Raw genomic sequence first — 24,956 nt, forward strand, 5'->3', positions numbered from 1 at the left:
ATTTGCATAATTTTTGATGAAAAAAAGGGCAACAAGACAAGGAATTCCCATGTTTTGGCACAGACTTGTACAAAACTATAAAATTGCATTTTTCCATTGCCCTGTAACTTAAAACTGGCGCTACTATACTTACAACTACAACTTATAGAAAATGAATTATCAAGAAAACCAAATAAAAAAGAAAGAAAGAAAGAGAAAATTAAGAAAGAAAACCATATGAAATAAAGAAAGATTTTGAATTTAACCCTTTCATGCATGAATTATGATAACCTCAGTCAGGATTTTTTTTCCTATGTGTTTTTATTGCTCTTAGGGCATGAAAAACAAGAATTGATTTTTATTTAATTTTTTTTACAAATTTTTCATAACATGCATTATGAAATCAGATTACTTTTTGATCTAACAAGTAAAGTAATGCATTACAAGTGTCATACATTATGTAATCACATGACTTTTTTCGATGTCAATGAAAATTACATTCTAATAATACAAATACATTTATTTACAGTAAAAAAAGTCACTGCAGATTAAGTTAAGTTTTAAATTTCAAAAACAATATTCACATTATAATTATGAATTGTAGCTGAAATATAGCAATTGATGCATGACGTCCACTACAGTGGACATGTGATTAATCAGAGTTTTCTCTCAATCTAAAATCAAAACTTGGAAAATTTTACTGTGATATGACTCATTAGATATTGCTTGATGCTGCAATATATTTTTTTACCTACAAGAGTCTCCTAGGATAGAAGGAATGGGTGGATATTCCGGAGCAACTTGGCATGTCTGACTGACCCTTGGCCATCTTGGTTTGGAGGGGGAAAAAATCGAAACACAAAGGCTTGCCACTTGGTTGCAATTTATAGGATGATGCACCAGGGTCCACTGAAGAGGCTGATGTGCAACTTTGCCATAAAAACCCGTGCAAATTCAAGAAAATGCTTTTTAATAGCTGTCCACTGTAGTGACCACTATGCGTGGAAGGGTTAAAATGCTCTTTATTACAAATTTCCAAAAACACTGTTTACAAAATATAAATCATCTCATAGAAAAGTAAAAAATAGAATTACAGGAAATGTGTGAAAAGCAATTAATCTTCAAACACTGAACACAATGCTCCTTTGCTACACTATTTTAGTTTAAAAGAAATAAGATCATCCATAGAAAGAAAGAAAGAAAGAAAGAAAGAAAGAAAGAAAGAAAGAAAGAAAGAAAGAAAGAAAGAAAGAAAGAAAGAAAGAAAGAAAGAAAGAAAGAAAGAGTCCGTTCTCCCCTGCTTCAGCAGTTTTCTCCATGTGTTTGTCTGGACGCCGAGTCTCGAGTTGAGTTGAGTTGGACCCAGCGCTTCGAGTGAGTCCTGCAAGAAAGAGTGCTTTGCTTCTTTAAGACTCCCCTGAAGTTTGAGATGCACACACGAGGGCTCGCGGCTTGGGTGGTCCCTCTACTTTGGTGAGCTGTTGCTAAGCAGCTAATAATAGTCGTGTTTGCTGAGTAATTTTTGCCCTTCTGGAACCAATCAGAGCCCAGGAACCCCGGCCATCTGACAGCCCCGGAGGCGGGATTTCGAGCGGTCTTCGCCACGCCCTCCTCCCCTTCTCCGAATGGAGAGTGATCTTTTTTCACATCTATTGAATCTCTCAGAGATCGCCTTGTCGCGCGGCCTGAGGAGGGACCCCATAGATCACAGAATGCTTCAGCCACCGAGAGATCGACGTTTCCACAGCATCTTCCACTTCGCCTTCTGATATCGCGGACTTTCCAGCGGACGGCGTGAAAGTGGGGAATTGTTGGAGACCTCCAGATTCGCGAAATGTTGGAATGGAAGGCGCAGACTCTGACTCGCCGTCTCAAACAGGAGTATGAAGTGCTTCGCGGATCTGGGATCAACGAGAGACAAACTTGGTTTTCTTCGGATATCACTAAACGCTCGCGGGGAAATACACTAGCGCGGATAACGAGACGTTCGGCGCAGACTTTGCAACATGGCCTCGGCTGTTAATGTCTCCTCCGAGCAGGAAAACAGAGACCCCGATCGGCCGAGGTTAACACGGAGAAATAGGGGCAACTATCGGACCGCCGCGGCGGATTTGGAGTATTTGCAGAGACCGAGCTATTGCGATGCTGCCTTTGCATTGGAGCAGATATCAGAGGTGCTTTTATGTTTGCCCTGTTTGCATTTGGACTTTGTCGGGAATCTCTGACAAAGTGCTCAACTTTAGTGAAGTCGCTAGGTAACGGGATAGCCACGGCGCCGATGGGGGGGTCTGTGCGCGAGGCAACCTGTAGCCGCTTCGTTTGTTCACCGTTATGCCCATCTGTCCCGATACATTAATCGTAAACATAACTGTCAGACGTGAAGCTGAGCTCTGAAAGTAAAGCGAGGGGTCTTGGTGATGTTGGCCCTATCCGACTGATTGAAGCCCCCTCAGATAGGATCTACACACGGAGTCGTTTTCGTCCCGCACTGCTCAGGCACGATCCATGTGGCTGCCCTCTTCCGTTCACAAATATTGTCGTAACTCCCTCTGTGATGGCTGCAGCACTTCCCAAATCACATCACATCGCGTCCCTTCAGCTATGCGACCCACGTGCATCTCCGATATTACCTACATGACTTTGGACATTGTAACCTGTTTCCCTGGTACAGTGTCCAAAGGATGCAATCTGTCACATTGCAGTCATACTCATTTTAACGTCTAGTTTATGCGTGGGACAATAACTCATTTGAATTATGCTCTTTGAATGCCGAGAGAATAGTAGGCTACAAGTAGTATGGAAAGCTGTTTTAACATTTATTCATTAGAACCAAGTAGTATTTATTTTTTTGTGACTAGTTATTATTATTATTATATAATAATAATAAAAAATTAAGTCATCCTTTTTTAAATAGTTTCATTAGTAATAACTGTCTTAGTTTATTTGCCATTGAATTCTTTGAGGATCTGTATTTCTGTAATTCTTTCAAATATGAACTATTATTTTAATGTGGTATATGCACATTGTAAATTATATGAAATTATATTACATGTTTTTACACTGCTTTAACTTGTCAAAATAAGTTAAGCATTTACATTTTTATGTTATAAAATATTCAACTTATTTTTTTTAAGTCAGTTTAATGTAATTTAACTTAAACATTCAAGTTGATTGTACTTAAATGTTTAAGGCAGCACTTTTTTTTTTTTTTTTTTTTTTTTTTACAGTGTACCAGTTTTAGCACATATTCAACACCTGTAACATTCTAAGACTAGTTACAACTTTTTTTTTTCTATGTAATGACTGACCAGTCAGAATGGCTGCTCTATATTTTAATTATAATTTTTTACTGGTAAGATTATGAATGATTCTAGTATAGCAACTTGAATACACGCTAGTGTCTATTAATATGTTTTAGTGTGTGTTTAATTAGTAGGAAAACTGGAATAGGTGGTAGTATCTAAAGAAAATGTATTATATTCTAATGAATAATTACATGTAAGACTGGAATAGATACTATTCTGAAGTTGATATCTGAACAACATGAGATAATTCAAATGTCCCACCACAACAGGTTAGTTATTGCCATAGTGACTAGTTGTAAATGAGTAAGTTGTACGACTGGTATCTAATAAATAGATATGTCTAGTGACACTGAAAAAGATACTAGTCACTACTACTTGCAATAGTAATAAACTAGTAGTAAAAATGATGCAGCTAGTAACTAGTAGTAAAAATAAGATGATAGAATAAATGTTAAAATGGCTTGCCATAGAAACAGTGCTTGAAAGTGTGGATGGAGGGGGTACTTTTAAGACCTTATGAGTGGTGTTATACATAACCTTAATTGTTTAATACATTTCAAGTAATTACTTGAAAAGAAAGTAGGTTATTTCTGATACTACACTTAATGAAGCCCACTAAGTGCCAATTTAGTTTATTTACCGCATTTAATCGAAAAACTATGAATAAGTATCGACGGAATTTAGTTTATCTGTTTAACAAGGTGATGCGAGTTTAATATTTGCTCTCTCTTGTCTTGTAGGGGAAGGCGACTGGGAGGAAAGCGCCGCTGTGGTTGAGAGCAAAGTTTCAAAGACTCTTGTTTAAACTTGGCTGTTACATACAAAAGAACTGCGGAAAGTTTTTAGTTGTGGGCCTTTTAATATTCGGAGCTTTTGCTGTTGGCCTAAGGGCAGCTAATCTGGAGACGGATGTGGAGAAACTCTGGGTAGAAGGTAAGAAGCTGTTTTCCTTGTACTTACGTCTTTCTAATACGTTTTCCCCTCAAGTGTAATCTAAAGGCAGACCTGAAGCAGTGGGTGTGGTGTGGGGGGTCTGTCATGTAAGCTGAAGGAATTGTTTATTGTATTGAAGTCTGGCAGAAATCCAGATTAAACGTGATAAGAATGTTTTTCGCTTCGAATTTGCCTCGCGCGCACGAATGCAGTTTGCTTATGGAACGTTATAGCGCGCGCGCGCGCGCCCGCCGATTGTTTCCAAGTTCGATACATCAGTGGATACTTGATTTAGAAAGCAATGTGAGTGTTTTTTTAACACGAATAGCCGCCATTTTGTGAGTGTGTGCGAGTAGTGTGTGTGTGTGTGTGTGTCTGCCTCCAGCAGTTGAATCTGATCCGTGCTGCTCACAGAGCCTGTGTGTGGTCCTGTTTTGGACAGCGTTCAACTTTCCAAAAAGATTTGTCTCAGAGTTTCAGCAGGAACCGAGCGAACTACAGGCAGAAACGTGCACTCAGACCCGACACAGACTACAGTTCTTAGGCGGTTTGAAGAGAGTTTGAAAGAGAATTGTTTTTATTTTATGAATAAGTCAATTGTGAGATGTTGGGGCCGTAGTGTGGGTGGTGATTTTTGAAGGGGGGAGGGGCAAATAGGCCTTTCTGCTTTGATCTACATTCCTGCAGTTTAAAGAACCTTTGATATGACCACAGATGATATAAGAGGTTACCTTATAATTGATTTCACAGGCATTTTTATATTGAGTTATTTTAATTGGATAAATTGGCTTTCAGTGTGTTTTTGGACTGTAAATACACACGCCATGTTCTGTCCATCCAGGACTGAAATTAAAGTCAGTGGTGTGTGGTAGATTTATGAAATGAGACAGTTGCCTCTCAGTGTTTCCTTTTTTTTTTTTTTGCATTTCCACTTGATGTCCCTTTTAACCGAACACTGTGTAAACATGGAACACTGTTTACCTTACACTCTAAACAAACTGCCCTAGTGTAATAATGTGTATTTATATTAACAATCTTTGCATTTTTAGTTGTTATTTAGTTGTAGATTATTGTTTCAATTAATTTCAAGTTGAAATTTGTGATGTCTGATTGGGTGAGCTGTTTATTCTGTAATTAGTTACACCATTTTGACCAGTTGAACTGTTCCTATTATGATAGGTGGCCATTGTCACGATAATTGACCGAACCTAGTCAGATATTTCCTGTCATGTGACTTTTTGCCAATATTTTTGTTAGCCCTCGTAAAACAATATTACTTTATAAAACGAGTGATTTTTACACTAATTGATCTCATATTTAGTATAATATGACTGTTATATTGTTTTTATACTGTAAATTACTTTTGAGGAGGCACTGCCAAAACTGCTAAGTCTGTTTGCCACTTCATGGCTTTAAATTATAACTAAATATAGCAAATAAAATTACCCACGACTAATATGTAAAGTGATGTCTGTTCTAGAGAAATTTACATATTCAGACTTGTATTCAAATATTATTAAAATCAAATATATAATATAATTTATATCAAATAAAGAGACCAAAATTGTATGGATATAATTTTTGGCCACACTTTCTACAAAGAATTTATTATTTAACACATGCAAAAACAAAAGAGAACCAATAAATGACTAAATATTAATGACTGCCTATGTTGTTAATGTATGATTTTTCCTGCAAACTTTTTGTTTTTCTATGCATTTTTTTTTTTTGCATAGTAAATAAAACTATAGCTTGACTTTTTTACCAAATAATTTTTTTGTAATATTTGTAAATACCTTGACTAAGTTTAGTGTTTTGCTCTTTGTTCTCATAAAAAAATAAAAAAAAAGATTTTTTAAATATATTTTGATGGTTTACTTTGAATTTTTCATTAAAAACAGATACCCCCTCTTGATATCAATTTTTGCTACTACACACACACACAAATATATATATATATATTTATATACTATGTCAATTGCACAAAAGGTGTTTTGAGGTATTTGTATGTTCCTGCCCATTGAAGCATTACATTTATTTTTTTAACAGTTTTTCTGCATTTTTGAGATAAACTAGAGAAGGTAATATAAATAGATTTGGTCTATTTTCTTTTACTTTACTAATTTGTCCATTAGCAGACACTTTTGTTTTTTCACCCAGTGCACCTTACACTATAGTTCCAGTTCCCCTGGAGCAGCTTAAGTCATTGCTTAGGCTACTATAATGGAGCGGGTGCAGTAGCAACCTAGACCCTAAAACCTCAGTCTACCCCTCAGTTAGAGAAAAATGTTTGCGGTAATGCTTGGTATTTTACGTAAATACTTAAGCTGAGTGTCAGTAATCTTTAGTAATTATTCTCAACATTAAAGTCATTTTTGTTAAATCGAATGTGAACCTTATCATCACAAACACCTTACCCAGAGCTTTATCCTCTCTCTCTTCAGGGCTTTATTTTTGTTGCTCACTTCCACATTTCCTTTCCAAAAAGTGCAGGAGGTTTGCAGATGAAGTATGACAGTCGGTTGCTGGACACACACTCACTCACACCTCAGTTGTTCCCATGTCGAAGCACATGACAGCTTCCAGATGCAGTAACATCGAGACCTGTTTGTTTAGATTAAACTCCACAGCTGAGGGATAGATTAGTTCTGGTTGGCCAGGTTCTGCGCTGGGAGATGTCGGCCCAGCGTCCATTAAAATGCATGTTTATGTTTCGTTTGGAACAGTCTTTTGCTAGCGACCTCCAAATGACCCTTCGTTGAAGCTGTGTCTCTTACTCTCCCTGAATTTCAGCTTGAATGGGATTCAGTGTGATCTCATGTTGGCTTTCATCACTTGCCATTGAGGGCTGTTACGCTCCAACCATTATAATTTGTTTGGTTGCTCTACAGATTTTCAGCGTTACATGATTGATGTAGATAATGTTGCCATAGCTTTTCGATTCACTGGCTGTATCCTCTCACTGATCTGATATGAATGTAGCTTTGATGTTTTGGACTCTAATTTTTGAAGTTGTGGAGACTTGTGGACCTCTAGCAGACTTCTTCAGGTCAGATTTTGTGCAGAAGGAGAAAAAAAAATTATTTAAGTGTGTGTGTATATAAATGTATATAAACTCAAAATAATGGCTTTTTAAGCAAATTTGCTGTTATTGCATAGCTTTAAAAAAAAAAAAAAAAAGTAAAAAAAAAAGTAAAAAAAAAAGGAGTTGCAGATAAAATGAGTAGCCATCTTTTTTGCTTTTCAAGATCACAGGCTCCAAGTTTTTTTTTTTTTTTTAAAGAAAATACCAGCACCGCCTGAATTTAATTAAAACAGTTTCACGTAAACATTCGCCTTCCTGTACGCCTTCCCCTCCTGGCCGCTTTTGAGAAGGACCGCTCTCGCAGTGAAATCATTGAAATATCAGGGTTCGGGTTGTCCCATTCTCTCGTGCAGGGGGTAGGAGGAGTAGCATGAGGCTCGGGGCCACAAGGCTGTGTCCCTCAGGACCTGAGGTCATCGAGTGGAGACTCCGCTATTTAAAAGCTCATCGGATCCTGGCTACATGACCCGGGTGCAGAGTGAGGGGTTCCAGCTAACGCCAACCATGATGAGAGAAGGTTTACTATTCTAGCCCTCCTGTGGAAGAAGAGCTAGATCGATTTAAAGGCATTTGATGATTAATTTAACCGGCAAGATGTTTTTACACACCCAGCAGGGGGCAGTGTAAATTTATTAGATCAGTGATCAATGTGCAGTAAATCTGGGTATTATGGAAGACATGTAACTTGGGTTTATTTCATTCTCGCTTTGTTGGTCTTTTGTCCTTTTTGTGCAAATTTGAGTTTTGTGTTAACTTTATCAAATTTTTCAGTGTTTTATGACGAGAGCCATTTTATTATGCTCTTTTCATATGTGTTCATTTGGAAATAAAGTGTCGACTGAGAATGCCTTTACATTCAACAGGTGTGGACATATTGACAAATCTCTTTTGGTTTTCCAGTGAAAACATGAGGATGATTAAGAGTTAGCACTAGCAGTGTGTAGGAGTGTATAACCTGCAGTTCATGTTAGGAAGAAGTTCTCTTCTACTATGAAGGAAGTAGCTGAAGAATGTGACCTTCCTGCATTGTGGTGAAGAGATCAGGATCTAGTGGAATTCTCCCTGTTTAGATGTGCTCAGGAAGGCTTGGACACACATGGCTGAACTGTAAGGGATGTATGCAGAGCACTAGGGGTGGGCGATATGGCCAAAATCTTTTATCACGATATGAGTAATTTTATTTCACGATAACGATATATATCACAATATAGTTATTTTTGCTTTAAATAAGGTTTAATCATTGAAATTGCTCATGAATCATCATTTTCAATATCACAAAAAACTAATACTAGCCTAAGTTAAAAAAAAACCTCTCAAGCTTACTGAAGACAAGTTAACAGTGATAAAGAAAGAGCAAAGAAACTAATTACAAGCATATAGGAAAACAAACTACAATAGAACAAAGACACAAATGAAATAGACCTACCTGAAAAACTTTAAGCACTAGATTAGAAATACTACATAAAATGTATAATCACATAAAAAAACAATACGTAGACTTTGTTTAAATTAAATATACATTTCTTATTACAGTTACAAAAGTGATTCAGTCGAGGTGCAGTGAGAGATTTTCTCTTATTTGTTGTTCGATTAGTATTAATAATGACAGCAGGTAAATTTGGATGCTGTCACTTTAAGACCGACTGCACGGATCCATTATACCGTTATCTTTCTCAACCATTCTCAACTAATTACGTTCACTTAAGACATAAATTACTGTGTTTACTTGCAAATAGGCTACATGGTGACTTTGACACTTAGGTTTGTGTATTCAGTCGTCCAAGCCCAATTAGGCAGCAAAAAGCATTTAGTTCAGTTCTCACGTGCTTTATTAATGTGCGCTCGTCTCTCAGTCAGCGCTGAGAAACAGTCTCTCAGAGAGCGGGTGCATATACTTAAATGAGTTGTATTTCGCTCCTAATTGCACTTTAACGTTATAAAATAACATGTTTTTAAACCGCATCGTTTAAAAACGCAAGCTTTCGTTACTGTGCAGCACAGCAAAGTCACATGAGCGTAACCGCGATAGAGACGATAGTCCAAAATCTCTACCGGTTGACAAATTTCTACCGGTTAATCGTGTCTACCAGTATATAGCCCACCACTACTCTGAGCTAGTGAAACCAACGCTTGCAATAATAAAATGTATCATTAACATAACAGTATTTTAAATGTAGCCTTTGTAAGAATATAAAGCAAACCATTAAATATGCAAAAAAAAAAAGTAAACAACTAGGCTAGTATTTCCAAGTCGACTATCAGCACAGCAGTATTGTTTAATCGACTAGTCGAATAGTCTTGCACATCCCTAGTGGATACTGTGATATTCTGGTTCATAGAAATGATTTCTTTCTCAAATGTAACTATGAGATTTTTGCCTGTTTTCTCCACCAGGTGAAAGTTGTATGTCTGATTGCTTAGAAAAGTAAAACTGCATTGTATTTTAAACAATTCATACAGTTTGAGGGGCCTATTCATGTCAGTAGCACATACAGTGCAGGACAACTTGCATGACAAAGCAGTTTACAATGTAGCAAATTCCTCTGATTATCGTATTTTGGCGCTTGACTGTCCCTAGATTTGGCCCTTTCTCAATTGTAACTATGGGAATTTTGCCTGTTTTCTCCACCAAGTGAAAGCTGATAACTAAAAGTGCACCTCTTCTAAACTTTCCACTCAATTTGAGGTGTCATTCATGTCTGTAGCACAAATAGCGTGAAGATTAAAACTGTTTGTTTAATACTTTGCAGTTGCTTAACATATGTTTGATTTTCGTATTTTACACTGTCTATAAATCATGATTTCTTCAGCGGCAGCCTCAACAGTTTTAAAACTGACGCAAGTGTGTGGAAGACAGATACGAATGGAGCAACTCCCATCCACAACCAGCATCCTGACAGCTCTCCAATTCCTGTGTTTATATTCTGCATACCTCCACTCCGTGTTATTCAAAAAACAGAGACACCAAAATGACGGAAAAGACTCATGCTTTCTCTCTCTCTCGCTCTCTCCTACTCCCCTTCCCCTCTCTTTTCTTCCGAAAGCTTTCACTGCCCTTCAGTCCCCCCCCCCCCCCGTTCTCCGCTCCTCACACTGACACCCCCCTCCTCCCCCTTCACTTGGGAGTCCATCCCTGGGATGCCAGATGTATTACAGAGTGAAGCGCAGCAATGTAAACACTGAGTCCTGCCATGGATGCCGGGTGGTCTGGCCCTCCCCCTCTCCACCCTCCCTGTCTCTGTGGCCGAGGGGCGGAGGAGTTCAGCGAAAGAGAGTGAGAGGGGGAGGGGAGCGTAGTAGCTGAAGTGTTATTTGTGTTTTGGTTAGAGCGGCCGTTTTTCTGCAATCTGCTGCTTCGGTTAATGGGCCAAGATACTACGAAGTTCAGCCTACATCTTGACCAGTTTCCTTCTTGTTCTTTGGGAACAGTTTAGTAAACTTGTAGTGAAAATTTAAACTTGCCTTAAAACATGCCTTTAAAGCCTAGTTAACCTGCAAGAAGTGTTCGATATTTATCTTTATCGGCAACCAAGGAAAGGAAATTGATCTCTGTCGAGTGTTTTTAGGCTGATAAAATTGGTTTGCATGTGAATGTAAAACCATAGTAGAAATGCATCTGTTGCAGCTTTTTGCACATTATTGATTTGAGTAGACTTATTATTAGGGTTGGGAATCGTAAGAAATTTTCCGGTTCCACCAAACAATTCCGATTCCGGTTCCCATTCAATAAAAATGATTTAAAACAATTAATAAAAACTAGTAGTAAGGGAAAAATGCACAATCCTTTATGTGTGTATTTCTTATACTTGTCAAATGAGTTTAACAGACTGGTAATGTCAACAAATTCAACATGTTATTTAACAATTAATGCAAAAATAATAAATTTTTCTGATGGAAAATAAACATTTCTGCGTTTTCTAGGAGAATTTGGGACCTCTCCTAGCTTATTGTATCTTCAGCAGTGGAGAATAACCTCTCAGAAAGGGTATAATATGCTTGAACACACATGTATGATCCAGACAGGTGAAACAGAACAATTTTTAAATCGGTTTGAATGATTGATTCATAAAGACTTCACTTATTTCATTACTGGATGAATCGGCGCTCTAGCGGTTAATAAACAGAACTGCATGCATCTTGCGGAAGAACATTGTAGCCGGAGCTATTTCTCTCTGTATATGTCTATGACGAGTCATGCAGGTACTGGATACTCCTCAGCGGTGTAAACACTTATTACAGGCTTACCGTAGTGATTCAGGATAAGACGAAAACACGGTTTGAAAAAAGGCATTCATGATGTTCTCGCTCATTATATAAAATTTGTAAATTCTGAACACAAAAAAGTTACGGACTGCAGATTTAACAGTCGTTTTTATGAATGTTTTGAAGCATCAGATGTAGCCTAATCGATACACTCATTATTTGAAGTGACTTTCAAAAGGTGATTTACTCTATTTTGGTTGCTACCGTAGACATCAGTGTTTCTACTCGAACAATAAACTTTTATCTTAGTACTTCTGTGATCATTTGAATATTTGTAACACAGAAATATCGATACTGTGTGGTTGAAAAGACTGTGACAGTAAAGCTGTTTCATATATATTGACAACTGCCCTTTCTGGGTCCGCGACAGCGCAAACAGATTTGAATGTTCCGGTGTGAAGTTTTTGTCATTTAGGAATAAGATCGTGTGGGTGTTTGAATCGAGATCTTTTAAAGATTAATCGTGCAGCTCTACTGTCTTTACACTCTCTCTCTGAGAGAGTAGCGCAAGGGTTTTTCAGTGCATTCATTACTATTTTAATATTCATGAGAATATTCATATTCTATTAAAGGATAAGCTTCCAGCTATTCACCCACACGTTGCACCAGAACCGTTTTTGGAACCGAAACTTCGGAATTTCGCACGGTTCCAGTATTTTGAAAAAACAAAAACGGTTCTGGATAAGAACCGATTCTCGGTTCCCAACCCTACTTATTATATTAGCTAACTTGGATTATTGATAGTCATATCAAATTTTTTGACTGCAGACACCTGTAATCAGCCAATCAGACACCAGTATTCCAGAGAGTCATGTAATAATAAGCGATTATTTATTTTAAAACCCTGACTAACTGGAAATGTCCCAGTGATATCTTATTTTGCTGGAGCTCACCGAATGTTTGGGTAGGTGTGCACACTGATCCCCCAACCTCAAGTGTGCACAAACTCACACACACACACACACACTTTTCCTAATGCTTTTTGTTGCAGTGCAATCCAGTTCATTTGAATAGTTTTTTCTTAAGGCAAGGGACTTGAATGAAGCCAGCAACGTGGAAAAATCTACCCATTCAGGCCCCTCTGAATGTACATCTCTGGATTGCAGTAAGCTGTATTTGTAGGCAGCGGACTGCTAAATACATCCATTTTTCGCAGAGCAGATCTGGACAGGTGATTAGCATAATTAGAGGAGAGCTGGCCATACATATGGTAATGCGGTGTGGAGTAAATGGCAGCTGCGGTGTAAAATTTGTGTCAGGGGTCGAACAGGCTGCTTGGGGGCATTGTGCTACAGCTGCGGGTCAGGGACTCTCTCTCTCCCTCACTTTTTCTTTTTCTCTCACTTTCACTTTCCCTCTTTCCCACCCATCGTATCTCCTCTGCGAAAGGTGGATAAGTGCATGGTGAAGGTCAATGTATGGAGCCACTGCAGGGCTTTGCTCTATTTGTGGATATGCTACCTAATTTTATCGCTATTAAAACTGACGTCTAGAAATGGCAATATTATTTTTCTTCAACCCAAACGAAATGTAATAAATACTTTGAAGGCAGCTTTCTGGTTTAGATGTGAGCTTAGCAGTCAGCGGCATGTCGAAACTGGTGCGTCGTTGATGAGGCCGTTTGTGGTGCGCTACAGTTTGTGCCTGGATTTGTGCACGTTGCGCGAGGGAGAGAGTTCATGCCGCTATGACCCTGTGCAGAAACTTCCGTGCGACCACAGGGGGTCTCTCTGAGTTGGAGTCTAATCCAGCTAATCCCGCCCGCAACACAGTCATAAAAAGTTCCTCCCTGTGCCGGCATTGCCACACACAGCACCCCCCCCCCCCAATCTAAAAAAGCTGCCATAAGCCACACCATCCCATCACGCAGCGACCCCAGCAACCGTTCTTCCCGGCCCTCCAGCCGAGTGATTGGCGTAGTCGGCGGGATGAAGTGGTGGGTGGTAGGGGAGCTTGCAGTAGTGTGGAGTTATGTCATGATCTTCAAGGGGTTGGGTGCAGTGGTTTTGGCTGTGGTGGAGGGGGGGGTGTGGGTGGGATGTTTCTTTTGTACCAAACCCCTCACACCCCTCAGAAACAGGCCACTCAAAAGCCACTCTGCAGCTGAATGGCGAGAATAGTAATGCGCTTGAAAACTCTGGGCAATGGGAGAGTCCTTGCAATGGCAGCTCCCCCTGTTTGTGAAAGGGAGGTTCAAGGGTTAATGTTATGCAACAAACTGAATGGGCCCAGTGGAGGCACCAACACACACTGACATGCACACCAGATTCACTGGCTTTCCTGCTGCACCCCTTGCATACCTGTGGGTTCGACAATATGGATGGTTTTGGTTTTACATGTAAAGTCCTCTTTGCTGTCTAAAGTACCTACATATTAGTTAGTGAAAGTGATTATCTGATTTGTTTATAGGTGTCTCAGCTGCTGCACATTTTAGCATTTTTAATACCTGGTTAAAGCATAGCGTTCATGCCATGTTGTAATTACTGTGATTGCGAGATGGCAACATGTGGCGTTCCCGGGGCTGTTCATGTCCTCAGACTCGGATTTATGCATTTCTGTGGCAACACTATCAACGGCGAAATGATACTGCAGCAGTCAGGTGGTACAAGCCAGAACTCTCTAAGTTGTTTACGTTCATTATTATTGTAATGTTATGTGCTTTGAGACACGTGATGCTTTGCAGACTCTCCGGCTCATGTGTTTTGGAGGAGGAGTGGCTTTGGAGACGCTCTGAAGGGAGGATGGGATCTAATGCTTTCAAAGATATCTTGAAGTTGCTAGCCTTTATAACACCACACCTAGCTTTAATGTTATGTCTTTTTTGCTTACATGTGTAGTATACAAATAATAAGCTGCTTTATTACAGCTTTTCTTGGGGAACATTTCATCAGATAAACAGATTCTGATTTTCATAGAGATCATTTCTAGAAATTATTTATATATTATTATTTTAAAAATCATAATTATTATATATCCATAATATTATATATACATAATTATCATTATAATTAAGATTTTTTATTATTAATTATGAATTCCTATTATTATCATGATTATGTGAATAACACTGTTGTTTTTAAGGATAGTTATGAGAAGATTAATAGTTCTGTCTAAGGTTCCAGTCCATTTAATTTATTCATTCTAGATTTTTTTTTTTGTGTGATTTTTGAGAAAAATAACTTTTATTACAACAAATATTTGTTTTGAATGTGTATACTTTACATTGTCATATATACTGTCATATTGAGTTAGATATGACTTGTGATTCAAGATCCACTCTGATTCAGAAAGTGAGTTGTTAGATTAATTCCAAAAGATAACTCATGAGTTCAAGTTTGATTCATGAGATATTTTTGACTGGTTTGTTAAAAAGAGTAATAACTGGTTCTCGATTCCCAAGTTTCCCAACCTTGATTTTTTTCAATTGATTAATGCATATTCGATAATGTGGTCAAGAATTTTTTTTTCACAATACACAATATTTTAAGATGAAGAGGCTCTCTTTGGTTGTCAACTGCTTTAACTAGTGTGCTCACTCACATAATTTGATGTTGCTTTTTATATAATACATTTCCTCTTATAAATTATGATACCACCACTTGGTTCATTGGTCCATTGGGGCAGATTACTTTCTCACCTCAACCGAACCGCCCCAGAGTTTGTTTTCAATCGGGCCGAGACCACCTCATTTAGGTGTGAATCCAAGCGCGTTTGCTGTATTCATATTTGCCTAAACAAAACGAAGGGAGAAACCACACCAGGTTCCGAAACAAATGCTCCAAACAAGCCAGGTGTGAAAACGGCCTTAATCTCCCAGGAATATATCTACACCTGTCCATGTCGATACAGTTTATGGGCTTTTAGTTTTTATAGTTTTGATGCACAGGATTAGACAATCATGCTGTTTTTTAAAAGACCATAAAACACACCTGCAGTCATGTTTGAATGAATTCACCTCTTGTTCTCTGTCATTCTTTCTCGTTCACATTTTCTTTTGGTGTTAATTTCACACCTGAGGCAAGGCCATTTGTGACCCCAGAACCTATGCGTCTCTGGAGGGGTGTTGAATTCTCCAGAGTTCAGGTCATAATATGACGTTTCCAGCAATATTGAAGTCTTTCTCTGTGAAGTGAGCGACATGCATTGTTATAGTTCCTTCCTGTTGCCTCTGTAGGACATACATCAGAGGAGCCATTCATGACATGTAGGTGACCCAATGCATGGTAATCCAGAGTGGAGACTTTTCTGATTGAAAGCTGACATCTGAGGCTGTTTCATCTCCAAAACATGTTGGTGATCCCAGGGCCTCAAAATCAGGAACATGCTAAGCTTGTTAGGGATATAATCAACCTGGTCCCAATAATCATGTTGAAGTAAAGCTCAGGCTCGCTTGAAGCTGCAATTAATGAGGGATATTATAAACATGGCCCAAAACAAGATCAGATGTACATTTGGGCCCAGGAAAAAAGAAATCCATTGCTTTCTCAGAATGCTTCTAGACATTTCCCTCCTTCTCAGCCTTTTTCACTGGCAGGGTGGTCTGCCCTTAGAAAAAAGCATGGATATTTTCAACTTTAATACAATTACAATGGTTTGAAAATATTCAACGTATGTCTGTCTCGTGAATTGAAAACCATTGTTAAATTGAATTATAGCTTATAAGTTGTTACAGATTGCTTTACACAGCCCTTCCTCCAGAGCTCGAGTAGGTTAATGAGAAAAAGACATTTTATTTGCTTTAGTTATCAGGCATGTTGTGTTTTTGAAGTTTTAGGGGTTTTGAGGGGGAAAACAGTAAAAAAAAAGCTGAATTGGTTGCTAATTGTTTTATTTTTTGTTGTTTTATGCTTGCTTATGCTGCGTGAAATTGAGACTATTCTCACATGTTCAGAGTGTGGAAAAATTGTGAAGAGCCTAAAGCCCAATTGATACTTCTGCGTTGAACTCATGCCGTAGCTACATCTAAGGCTTTGTGTAGCGCGCGTACCCTGACGTGCACCTCTCCAAAAATGTAACAACACGTCAATTCTACGCAAACGCAAGTGCTATGATTGGTCTGCTAGATCCCCTCCCTTGGGTTTCACATGCTCCCTCTGCATAATTGCACGTCAACGCGGACAACGACGCAGAACTATAAATGAAAACCAACGTGTAGTCTACAGTGTAGAGGCTCCGGCGTAGGTCCGACGCAGAAGTATAAATCAGCCTTAAGTCTTGTTGCCACACACAACTAGGTGGGAGAGGACTTTGTTTAAAACCTGCTAGTGTAACTTCTTCAGAAAAACATTGGTAATTGCTAACATATGATTCTGACTTAATTTTTCTTTGTTCATGTCCAGGGTTTTTCCTGGGTCAAAAATGACTTTGGTGGTGGATGAACACGGTCATCCCCACACACACACACCACACACAGTACAAAGTACCCTACCCATGTGAACTGCGAGCCCAGTACTGACAATAAATCTAAAATAAATTAAATAAATGCAAAAAAATAGTTTGTAATATTAACTTATCCTATTTATTGATAAAAAATAATAAAAAAAATCGCTCTCAAGACATCAAATAGTTCTAAGCACTTTGATTTATGATCTATTTAAAATCTGTAAATTTAGGCTATTTGAAAAGATAATAATATAATCAATATAATCAAATGAATAACAACAAACAATAATAAGTAATAAAATGAACAACAAAATTACACATTACATAGAAGTGGCAGATCTATTATTTTGACTTTACACTCCAAGACTTCATGCACAGATCATTTGACCGGCCTTTTCTATGGTTATCACTGTCAATCGGGTTCAATCGCACATTTAAATCCAGAAACTTTGCAATGTGTAGTTAGTTGTAGGGCTGGGCGATATATCGCATGACATTGTTATGCGCATCTTCCTTGATTAGTAGTAAATCGCCATCACCTGCTTTCAGATGGAGCGGCATTTACTACACAGAGCCGTAGTTCACTGACAAGCTGAGCCATATCGCATTAATTATCACGGATGTATCGTCTGTAAAATATTTATTATAGCCTATACAGAAAGCAAGCAAAGATTGTTGCCATTATAATGAAGCTGTCAATTATAACGGCAGGTACACAAAGCTGCAATCGATGAAGCTGCCTACTTTTGTTTATACTTTTTGGGTTATAATGAAAGGATTCACAAGCGTGCAGAACTCGCGCTGAACAAAACTCTGCTGTTTTGAGTGGTGTTGAGCTTATTCTGACCAAACTTAAATGCATCTGATTGTTATTGTGTTCACTTACTCAAAAGATATGTCTGTGATTGGCTACAAAGCTCAACGCTACAAAAACACGTTGTAAATAGAAACCATTGACTCTCTTCACAGAGTGCTTACCCGTTATAACTGCACGTACATTTGAAGGGAACAATATTGCTTCTTTTTTGATGCCGCCAAAGTAATGCAACAACTCATGTCAAGTGACTTTGCCCGTGTAATACACAAGCAAAGCTAGTCTTCAGAATCTCTCCTCTGGCAGAATAGGTCAGTTAAATATGGTTGAATTTACCTTCAATACTTCAAAGTAAAATAGTTGACCATAAATGAACCCTCCTCCCTGCTTCAACATCTCAGAAGAGCTTCAGAGTCATGCAACCTGCCATCCGAAACACATCACACCATTATATGATTTGCTTGATTACGTTACAAGGAATTGACAGATTGCCTGACTGTACCAGACTGTATTATTACCTGGTTCAGAGTAACTGTGAAGTCCTTGTGAACCGTGTTGCCTGCTTCTCTAGGGTGCTTGATCCTGGAAATGGAGAAGTCTTCTATTTTCGAAGGTCAGGTAGAGAGCGCGTGAAGAATCGACAGCTTTGAGAGGTGGACTTGGACGGTGTTCAGCAAGACGCTTTGAAAGGCTGCTTTTGTAGCTGTGAGGGTTTTCTGTTCCTGTTGGAGCTTAGGTGTGCCACACAACGACTCCACTACCCCAATGCAATAAAGAAGCCAAGGCGCTTACACACACGTGTGCGCATGCAAACGCACTTGCGCACACACTCATAATTCATAAGCCTGGATTTGAAGGCTGTGAAGAAGACTGCAGGTGTTAAAGGGTGCACTGAAAGGCATTTTGAAGTCAAGTTAACAGGACAGATGAGAGCCTGTACATGTGTTAGCTTTTCCTTTCATCGAGGCTGGAAGATATGATTGATTACAGTGAGACTGTGCTTGACCCTGTGTGACGGAAGTGAAAGTTATGATTGTTTGTCACTGAGTGACTTTTTATCACGCTTCTCTGTTTCTTGTAGGTTTTTCAACTGCTTGTTGATGGTAATAAGTTTATAAACAAGTAAATAAATGAATAAATTTAAGTTGTCAGCTTGGTGAATTGAGTGTGATGAGCTAAAAAGATTGCACTGTGAAATAATGCAGAGAAAACGCGTCTTTTTATTTAGTTGTCTTCGCTGACTCTGAGTCAGTGTTTTTAATGAATTTAATCACATTGATTAATGTTTCGCTTAATGAAATAAATATATCCGAATTAGCATCTGACTCACCCACTCAACTCCACATCATTACATTGTCATCTTTTACCTAAAATACATTTTAATAAAAATCTAAATGTTTAACTCAATTTTATTGTGAATATTGAAATGCATTATAAACAAGTAAAACATTTACATGTAATTATGTTGTTTCGTAATTAAAACAAATAAAATAAACAATACCAATTTACTAAAAAAATTATGTAGTTAGGACCAATTTGATCATTTGGTGGTGGACAAAAATAACAACAACAGCAAAAAAGCAGCGTACTATACTTTTTAATTATTTTCTGACATTGAGCTGTTGAATTCGAAGCAACATTTCATGCTCCTAGACTTATAAATAAAAGTACTAAATTGTTGTAGAGCCTCATCTCAAAAGTCTTCTTTTCCATCTCTTTTCATTTCCATTTCCTAGTGGGTGGCAGGGTGAATCAGGAACTCAAGTACACGCGGCAGAAGATCGGAGAGGAGGCCATGTTTAGTCCTCAGCTCATGATACAGACGCCACGACAGGAAGGTACTAACATTCTGACCGTAGAGGCGCTGAAGCAGCACCTCGACTCCGCCATAAAGGCCAGCAGAGTGCACGTTTACATGTACAACAGGTAATGGCACAACAGCCTCTGCAGAGTTTTTTTTTTTTTTATTGGGTAGTTGACGCACAGTATGTCAATGGACTTTTTTTGAATTTTAGGTTAAAAATTGTGAATGTGTATATTTTCCTATGTGTATGAAGTCCTATAAACGATCACTATTTCTTTCAAATTTTCTTTTTATTTTCAATCATTGTAGTGCACAAAATTACAGTATATCTAATTTCCACCATTGCATTTTCAGGCAATGGAAATTGGAACATTTATGCTACAAATCAGGAGAACTTTATACAGAAAACAATTATGTGGACCAGGTAAGGAAGAATGCTCATCTTTTTAAAATGACATTTTAGTAGAAATATTTGATCTTCAGAGGAGGACCCAAAGGCTTGTGAAAGTAATTGCACATCTACCTTTTCAGATTATAGAGAATCTGCACCCATGTCTGATCATCACTCCTCTGGACTGCTTCTGGGAAGGTGCTAAGCTACATTCAGGAATGGTCTACCTCCCGTAAGTTACACACACATTTCTGTATTTCATTGGAGCTTGTAATTGACTGTCCAGTCTGACTCTGCAAATCAAGTTGATTTGCCAGAAAGGCCATTTTCATACAGTAAACACTTCGCTGACATGTCCTTCCTGTGAATAGAGCCATGCTGAAAACTAAATTTAAAGGAAAAAGTTTTCCAATCCAATTAAGAGTGGTGGTTAAAAGTGGATTTTACCATGTTTATTTGATAAATTACCTCTTTAGGGGTAATTTATTTATAATTCAAACCTAAACAGGAAGTTAAATGAGAGTAGAGTCATTTGTACTCTTTGTAAGGTGAAATTTTATAATCATTGAAGCTCAACATGTCTGATAGCATCTACGAGTTAAATGCTATAATTTATAGAAATGTTAATGCAAACACCAGCGGAAAATGAATGCGCAGAGCATGGAAGCGTCAAAAACTATTTGCATTATGCTTGTAAGATTAAGTCCATGAAGTGCAGGAAAGATTATTTTATTACTGAATCAAGTTCTGTGATTTTGATTCAGTTTGAGAATTAGATAATCTTTATTTTTGCATGAATCAATATTTTTTTAAAAACATTACATTAATCATTATATTTTAATCGAATGACAGCCCTAAGTGGTGCTTCACAGTCTCCAGTGGGGTTTTCTGAAGGCCTTCATTGTAATGTTGAACCGCTCGAGGCCTCACACTTCTGCTGCTAATGGCTCCTTGCAACAGTTACACTCAGTGGACAACCACCAAGTCTGCAAAAGTTTTTCTGCCCCCCTCCCCCCTCCCTCTTTCCCTCCATCATGGATGTAAATAAGGATTTTACTGTGTTCTGGTTGGGGGACTTGGAATAATGACTCAAGCCTGGTTAGGCGCATACAATGTGGTCTGAACCACCGCAGGCCTGCCAGAAGAGAAAGACAGAGGGGCGAGCAGAAGAAAACACATACAGAAAAAAGGAAAGAATGAAAGCAAGAGGGAGAAATGAGAGAAAGATGGTGCAGGGACAGAAAGGCGGAGCTGGTTTGACAGAGGGAGGCTTAGAGAATCAGTCAACGGAGCGGTGGAAGTGGATGGGTGATGGAAAGTGGGAGGGTGAACTCGGTCCGAGGAAGGCCGTCTGAGGATAGAGTCAAACATACGGGCGGGACGGGAGACCGGGTGAAGACACAGCAAGAGAAAGAGGGTCTTGAAAAAAACAACTGAGACGAGATGGCAAGCAAAGTATGGGAGGTTTGTGAAACTGCTGCGTTGGGCTGTTAGTTGTGGGGAGATGCCAGGCCCTGAGCGGGATCACCCGGCACGGCAGTATAATTAGAGGGGATAAAGATCAGATGAGCGGATTGATTCCATTTTCTCAAAGCTGTTATTATGGAGGCAGGCTGAAATCCAATCCCAACTACATTTGTGCTGCCACCGCTGTGACGTGCAGCATCCATCAATTCCTAAGCCTTCGGAATTCCATCCAGTCACCCTTCCTCCGCTCCCCGTAGTTATGCCGTACCACTTTAAGCACATCCAACATCCCATAAGCAGGGATCCATGGTTAAACATGCACTGTTTATTTAAGTTATTTTAAAAAATTATTTAACAAGACATTTTAAAATATATTAAAATAGAAGAGTGTAATTGTAAAAATATTTCACAATATTATAGTTTTTTAAAGTTTACTGCCCCCCCCCCCCCCCCCCCCCCATCAAATACATGCAACCTTGGTAAACGCAAATCTTACCGCAATGAGTGCTGCATTATAAAAACAGTTTATCTTTTGAAACGTACAAGATCAATGTTAGTTTTTAAACAATGGGCTAATCTTAAGAAATTTGGGAGTGGAAAAGGCATGTCAAGGGTACTCTGTGTTTATGTTAGCAACTTTTCATGGGAGTTAATGTGCCTATAACCCTCTCTTCTATTCAATTCCATTGTACATCATCTAACACACTTTAAGGCTGTAATGTGTGAGTGCCATAATGTGAATGCCCCATTAGGTCCGCATCAATAAAATGGTTTCTTTTTTTTCACACAGTGGCAAACCCCTAGTGCAGTGGACCAACTTTGATCCGATGGGATTCATTGCTGAGCTGAAGATGCTAAAAAATCCGGCGGACATCTGGGAGGAGATGCTGGTCAAAGCAGAGGTGGGCCATGGCTACATGGATCGCCCCTGCCTGAATCCTGCGGACCCTGACTGCCCATTGTCAGCACCCAACAAGAACATGACACGGGTGGGTTCAGCATACAAAGGATGGCATAGAGCAATAGCCAAAAATCATTGTAGGATCTCTTTTTTCCCAGTCATAGGCTATAGCTAAAGATACATAATTAAAGCAAAGTTGTTTTGCATCTTGAGTGTGTCTGATTTATGATCTGTCATCATCTTAAGCCTTTTGACGTGGCTCATGTTCTGACTGGTGGCTGCTATGGGCTTTCCAAAAAGTACATGCACTGGCAGGAGGAGCTTATCGTAGGTGGGACCAAGAAGAACGACAGCGGCAAACTTCTAAGGTAAGAGACCAATTTGGGATTTAAACACTGATGGCATTCATAGAAATAAATTCATCTTAATGTATTTTAATTGTAAAGGAGAAAAACAATCGTGAAAACCATAGAGGGTGTGCAAAAGGAAATAATGGAAGCGTGTAAAGTGTGTCTTTAAATATGTTAGCAGTGCAATTTGAGGCCATTTTGGGCATTACATAGCAGTGGAAAAAAATATCAGTTTGTCTTTCCCTCTCTCTTACACACTCACATGTACAGTATGAGGTTTGTTTTTTGTTTCTTGGCAGACTGTAATCATTAGTAAACTGCATATTAGTATTCATTCCCACAGACTGAGGAAGCCCACACCTTTTACTCTAAGAGTGAAATGTTTTTTTAATTTATTTTTTTCAGACCTCTTTAGGTCTTGAGTGGGGACAGAATTCAGCATCCATATTATGAGAGAACATTGTCACAAATCCCAAAAATGTTAATTCGCTGCAGTGGTGGCGGCGGAAAAATATTCTCAAGTGGCTCTGGAATCGTCCACTACGATTTCTAGGAATCTTTTCACTCCCTTGTGGCTTTCTGAAAAGAGAAAGTCAAGGGTTTTTTTCATTCAAGAAGTGTTCATTGAACAATAGCAGGTTGACAGTCCACTTGAGGGAGTCTGTACTCTACAGTTGGAGAAGTCTGAGCTCGTCTGTGGAGCAAAGTGACAACCACTGTATTTCAGCATGTTAGTGCTTCTTTTCATGTTTTTATATCCCCAAGAAATGACAGACAAGGTCAAGACTGTTGTTGCTCTTTTTAAGCAGCGTCCATTATCACTTCATTCCCCCCAAGAAATTGAGCTTTAACAACATGCTAAACAATAACCAATAAAGCGACACCCATCGAGCGATTTGTTTAGAAATTGGGCCACACGTTGCACAGAGGACAACGCACTACAAAGTTGTGTGCTGACCATTTAATGTCACCACAACTTTTTGTATATGAAAAGCTTGGTCAGTTTATACCATACATTCAGCTCAACATTTTGTTCTCTTTTCACTCTTCCTCAAAGTGCACAGGCTCTTCAGACCATGTTCCAACTCATGACCCCAAAGCAGATGTACGAGCACTTGAAGGGCTACGATGAAGTCTCACACATCAACTGGAATGAGGACAAAGCAGCTGCCGTACTAGAGGCCTGGCAAAGGAGATACTCTGAGGTACATGCACGTCTCTCACCGCGAATCACCTCACGGAAAGGATGTAAAAATGCTCTGTTGTTGTCCAGACTTCAGTCTACTTTAGTGGAGACATTTACAGTGACTTTTTCTGATGTAGTGTTTTTAGTAATTCATCCTTTCATCGGGTTTTACTTTGCCTAAAACTGGATCTTGTTATGAACCGTTTAGGGGGCCCGTGGTGATTCATTCCTTCAGTCCAACTTTGTGTTTCCTGGAAAATACACTCACATACATGTACTCATGCAGTGTGAAGGCATTCGTCTTTAGTCATAAGTAATGCATACATTCCAAAGGCGCTGTGTCTCTTGAGGTTAGGACCCAGCTGTTTAAGTGCAGTCCTTCAAAGGCATAGACTTCCTTTTTTTTCCTTTTTCATACTTTAAACGCTCAGGTTAAGTGTGAACTTGGAAAAACGGGGCACATCTGTAAGGTCAGGAAAGGTCACGATGGGACACTGTAGAAATGTGCACACTAAACCCTTCACATGTATTTGATGGGCAATGTTGTGACACTGAAAATATCTTCTAGAGGTAATTCGGTTCTGTCTGTTTTAGAAATCAACACTTTACATTAAGGTTCAAATTGTTAACATTATTGAATGCATTAGGTGTCATGAACTAACAATGAACAACCTTTTTTCAGCATTTATTAATAATGCACATAAATGTATTTTGAACAAATGTGAATTAAAAAATGAACAATTGTTTATTTATAAATGAACATTTTACAGAAAATATTAATATGGTTCAATTTGTTAACAATAATGCGTTAGGATGTCAAACTAGCAATGGACAACATTTTTACAGCATTTATTATAACTGCATAGTGTCAATGTTTACATTTACATATAACATTTCAAAATGTATAAATGAATGAATGTACTATTAACAAACATGAATTAACAAATTAACAATAGTATATACAGTATAACAAACTGTACGTACGTGGGCTCTCGACGCACTGATCGCATATTGAATTTATGCACAGATACATTTCAGTACATTCATGTTATTTCCACAAATTTTTTTGGGGGGGGCATCTCCAAGTGGTCCTGTG

General features: G+C 38.6%; 1 protein-coding gene across 3 annotated transcripts in view; it reads left to right on the forward strand.

Moving 5' to 3' along the window:
- Positions 1 to 1,595: 1,595 nt before the first annotated feature.
- ptch1 (patched 1) overlaps positions 1,596 to 24,956 on the forward strand; it is a 56,437-nt gene continuing 33,076 nt past the window's right edge. Inside the window, exons 1-8 of one of the 3 annotated variants that reach the window (XM_079897688.1) lie at positions 1,596 to 2,153; positions 4,025 to 4,217; positions 19,498 to 19,687; positions 19,920 to 19,989; positions 20,097 to 20,188; positions 22,214 to 22,412; positions 22,571 to 22,692; positions 23,732 to 23,879. In XM_079897688.1, the coding sequence (XP_079753814.1) occupies positions 1,986 to 2,153; positions 4,025 to 4,217; positions 19,498 to 19,687; positions 19,920 to 19,989; positions 20,097 to 20,188; positions 22,214 to 22,412; positions 22,571 to 22,692; positions 23,732 to 23,879 (1,182 nt within the window). In that variant the 5' untranslated portion in view covers positions 1,596 to 1,985. The remainder of the gene's footprint in view (positions 2,154 to 4,024; positions 4,218 to 19,497; positions 19,688 to 19,919; positions 19,990 to 20,096; positions 20,189 to 22,213; positions 22,413 to 22,570; positions 22,693 to 23,731; positions 23,880 to 24,956) is intronic. The other 2 variants (XM_079897686.1, XM_079897687.1) reach the window with 2 other exon arrangements.

The sequence above is a fragment of the Squalius cephalus genome (assembly GCF_949319135.1).
Source record: "Squalius cephalus genome assembly, chromosome: 16".
NCBI classification, from domain to species: Eukaryota; Metazoa; Chordata; class Actinopteri; order Cypriniformes; family Leuciscidae; genus Squalius; species Squalius cephalus.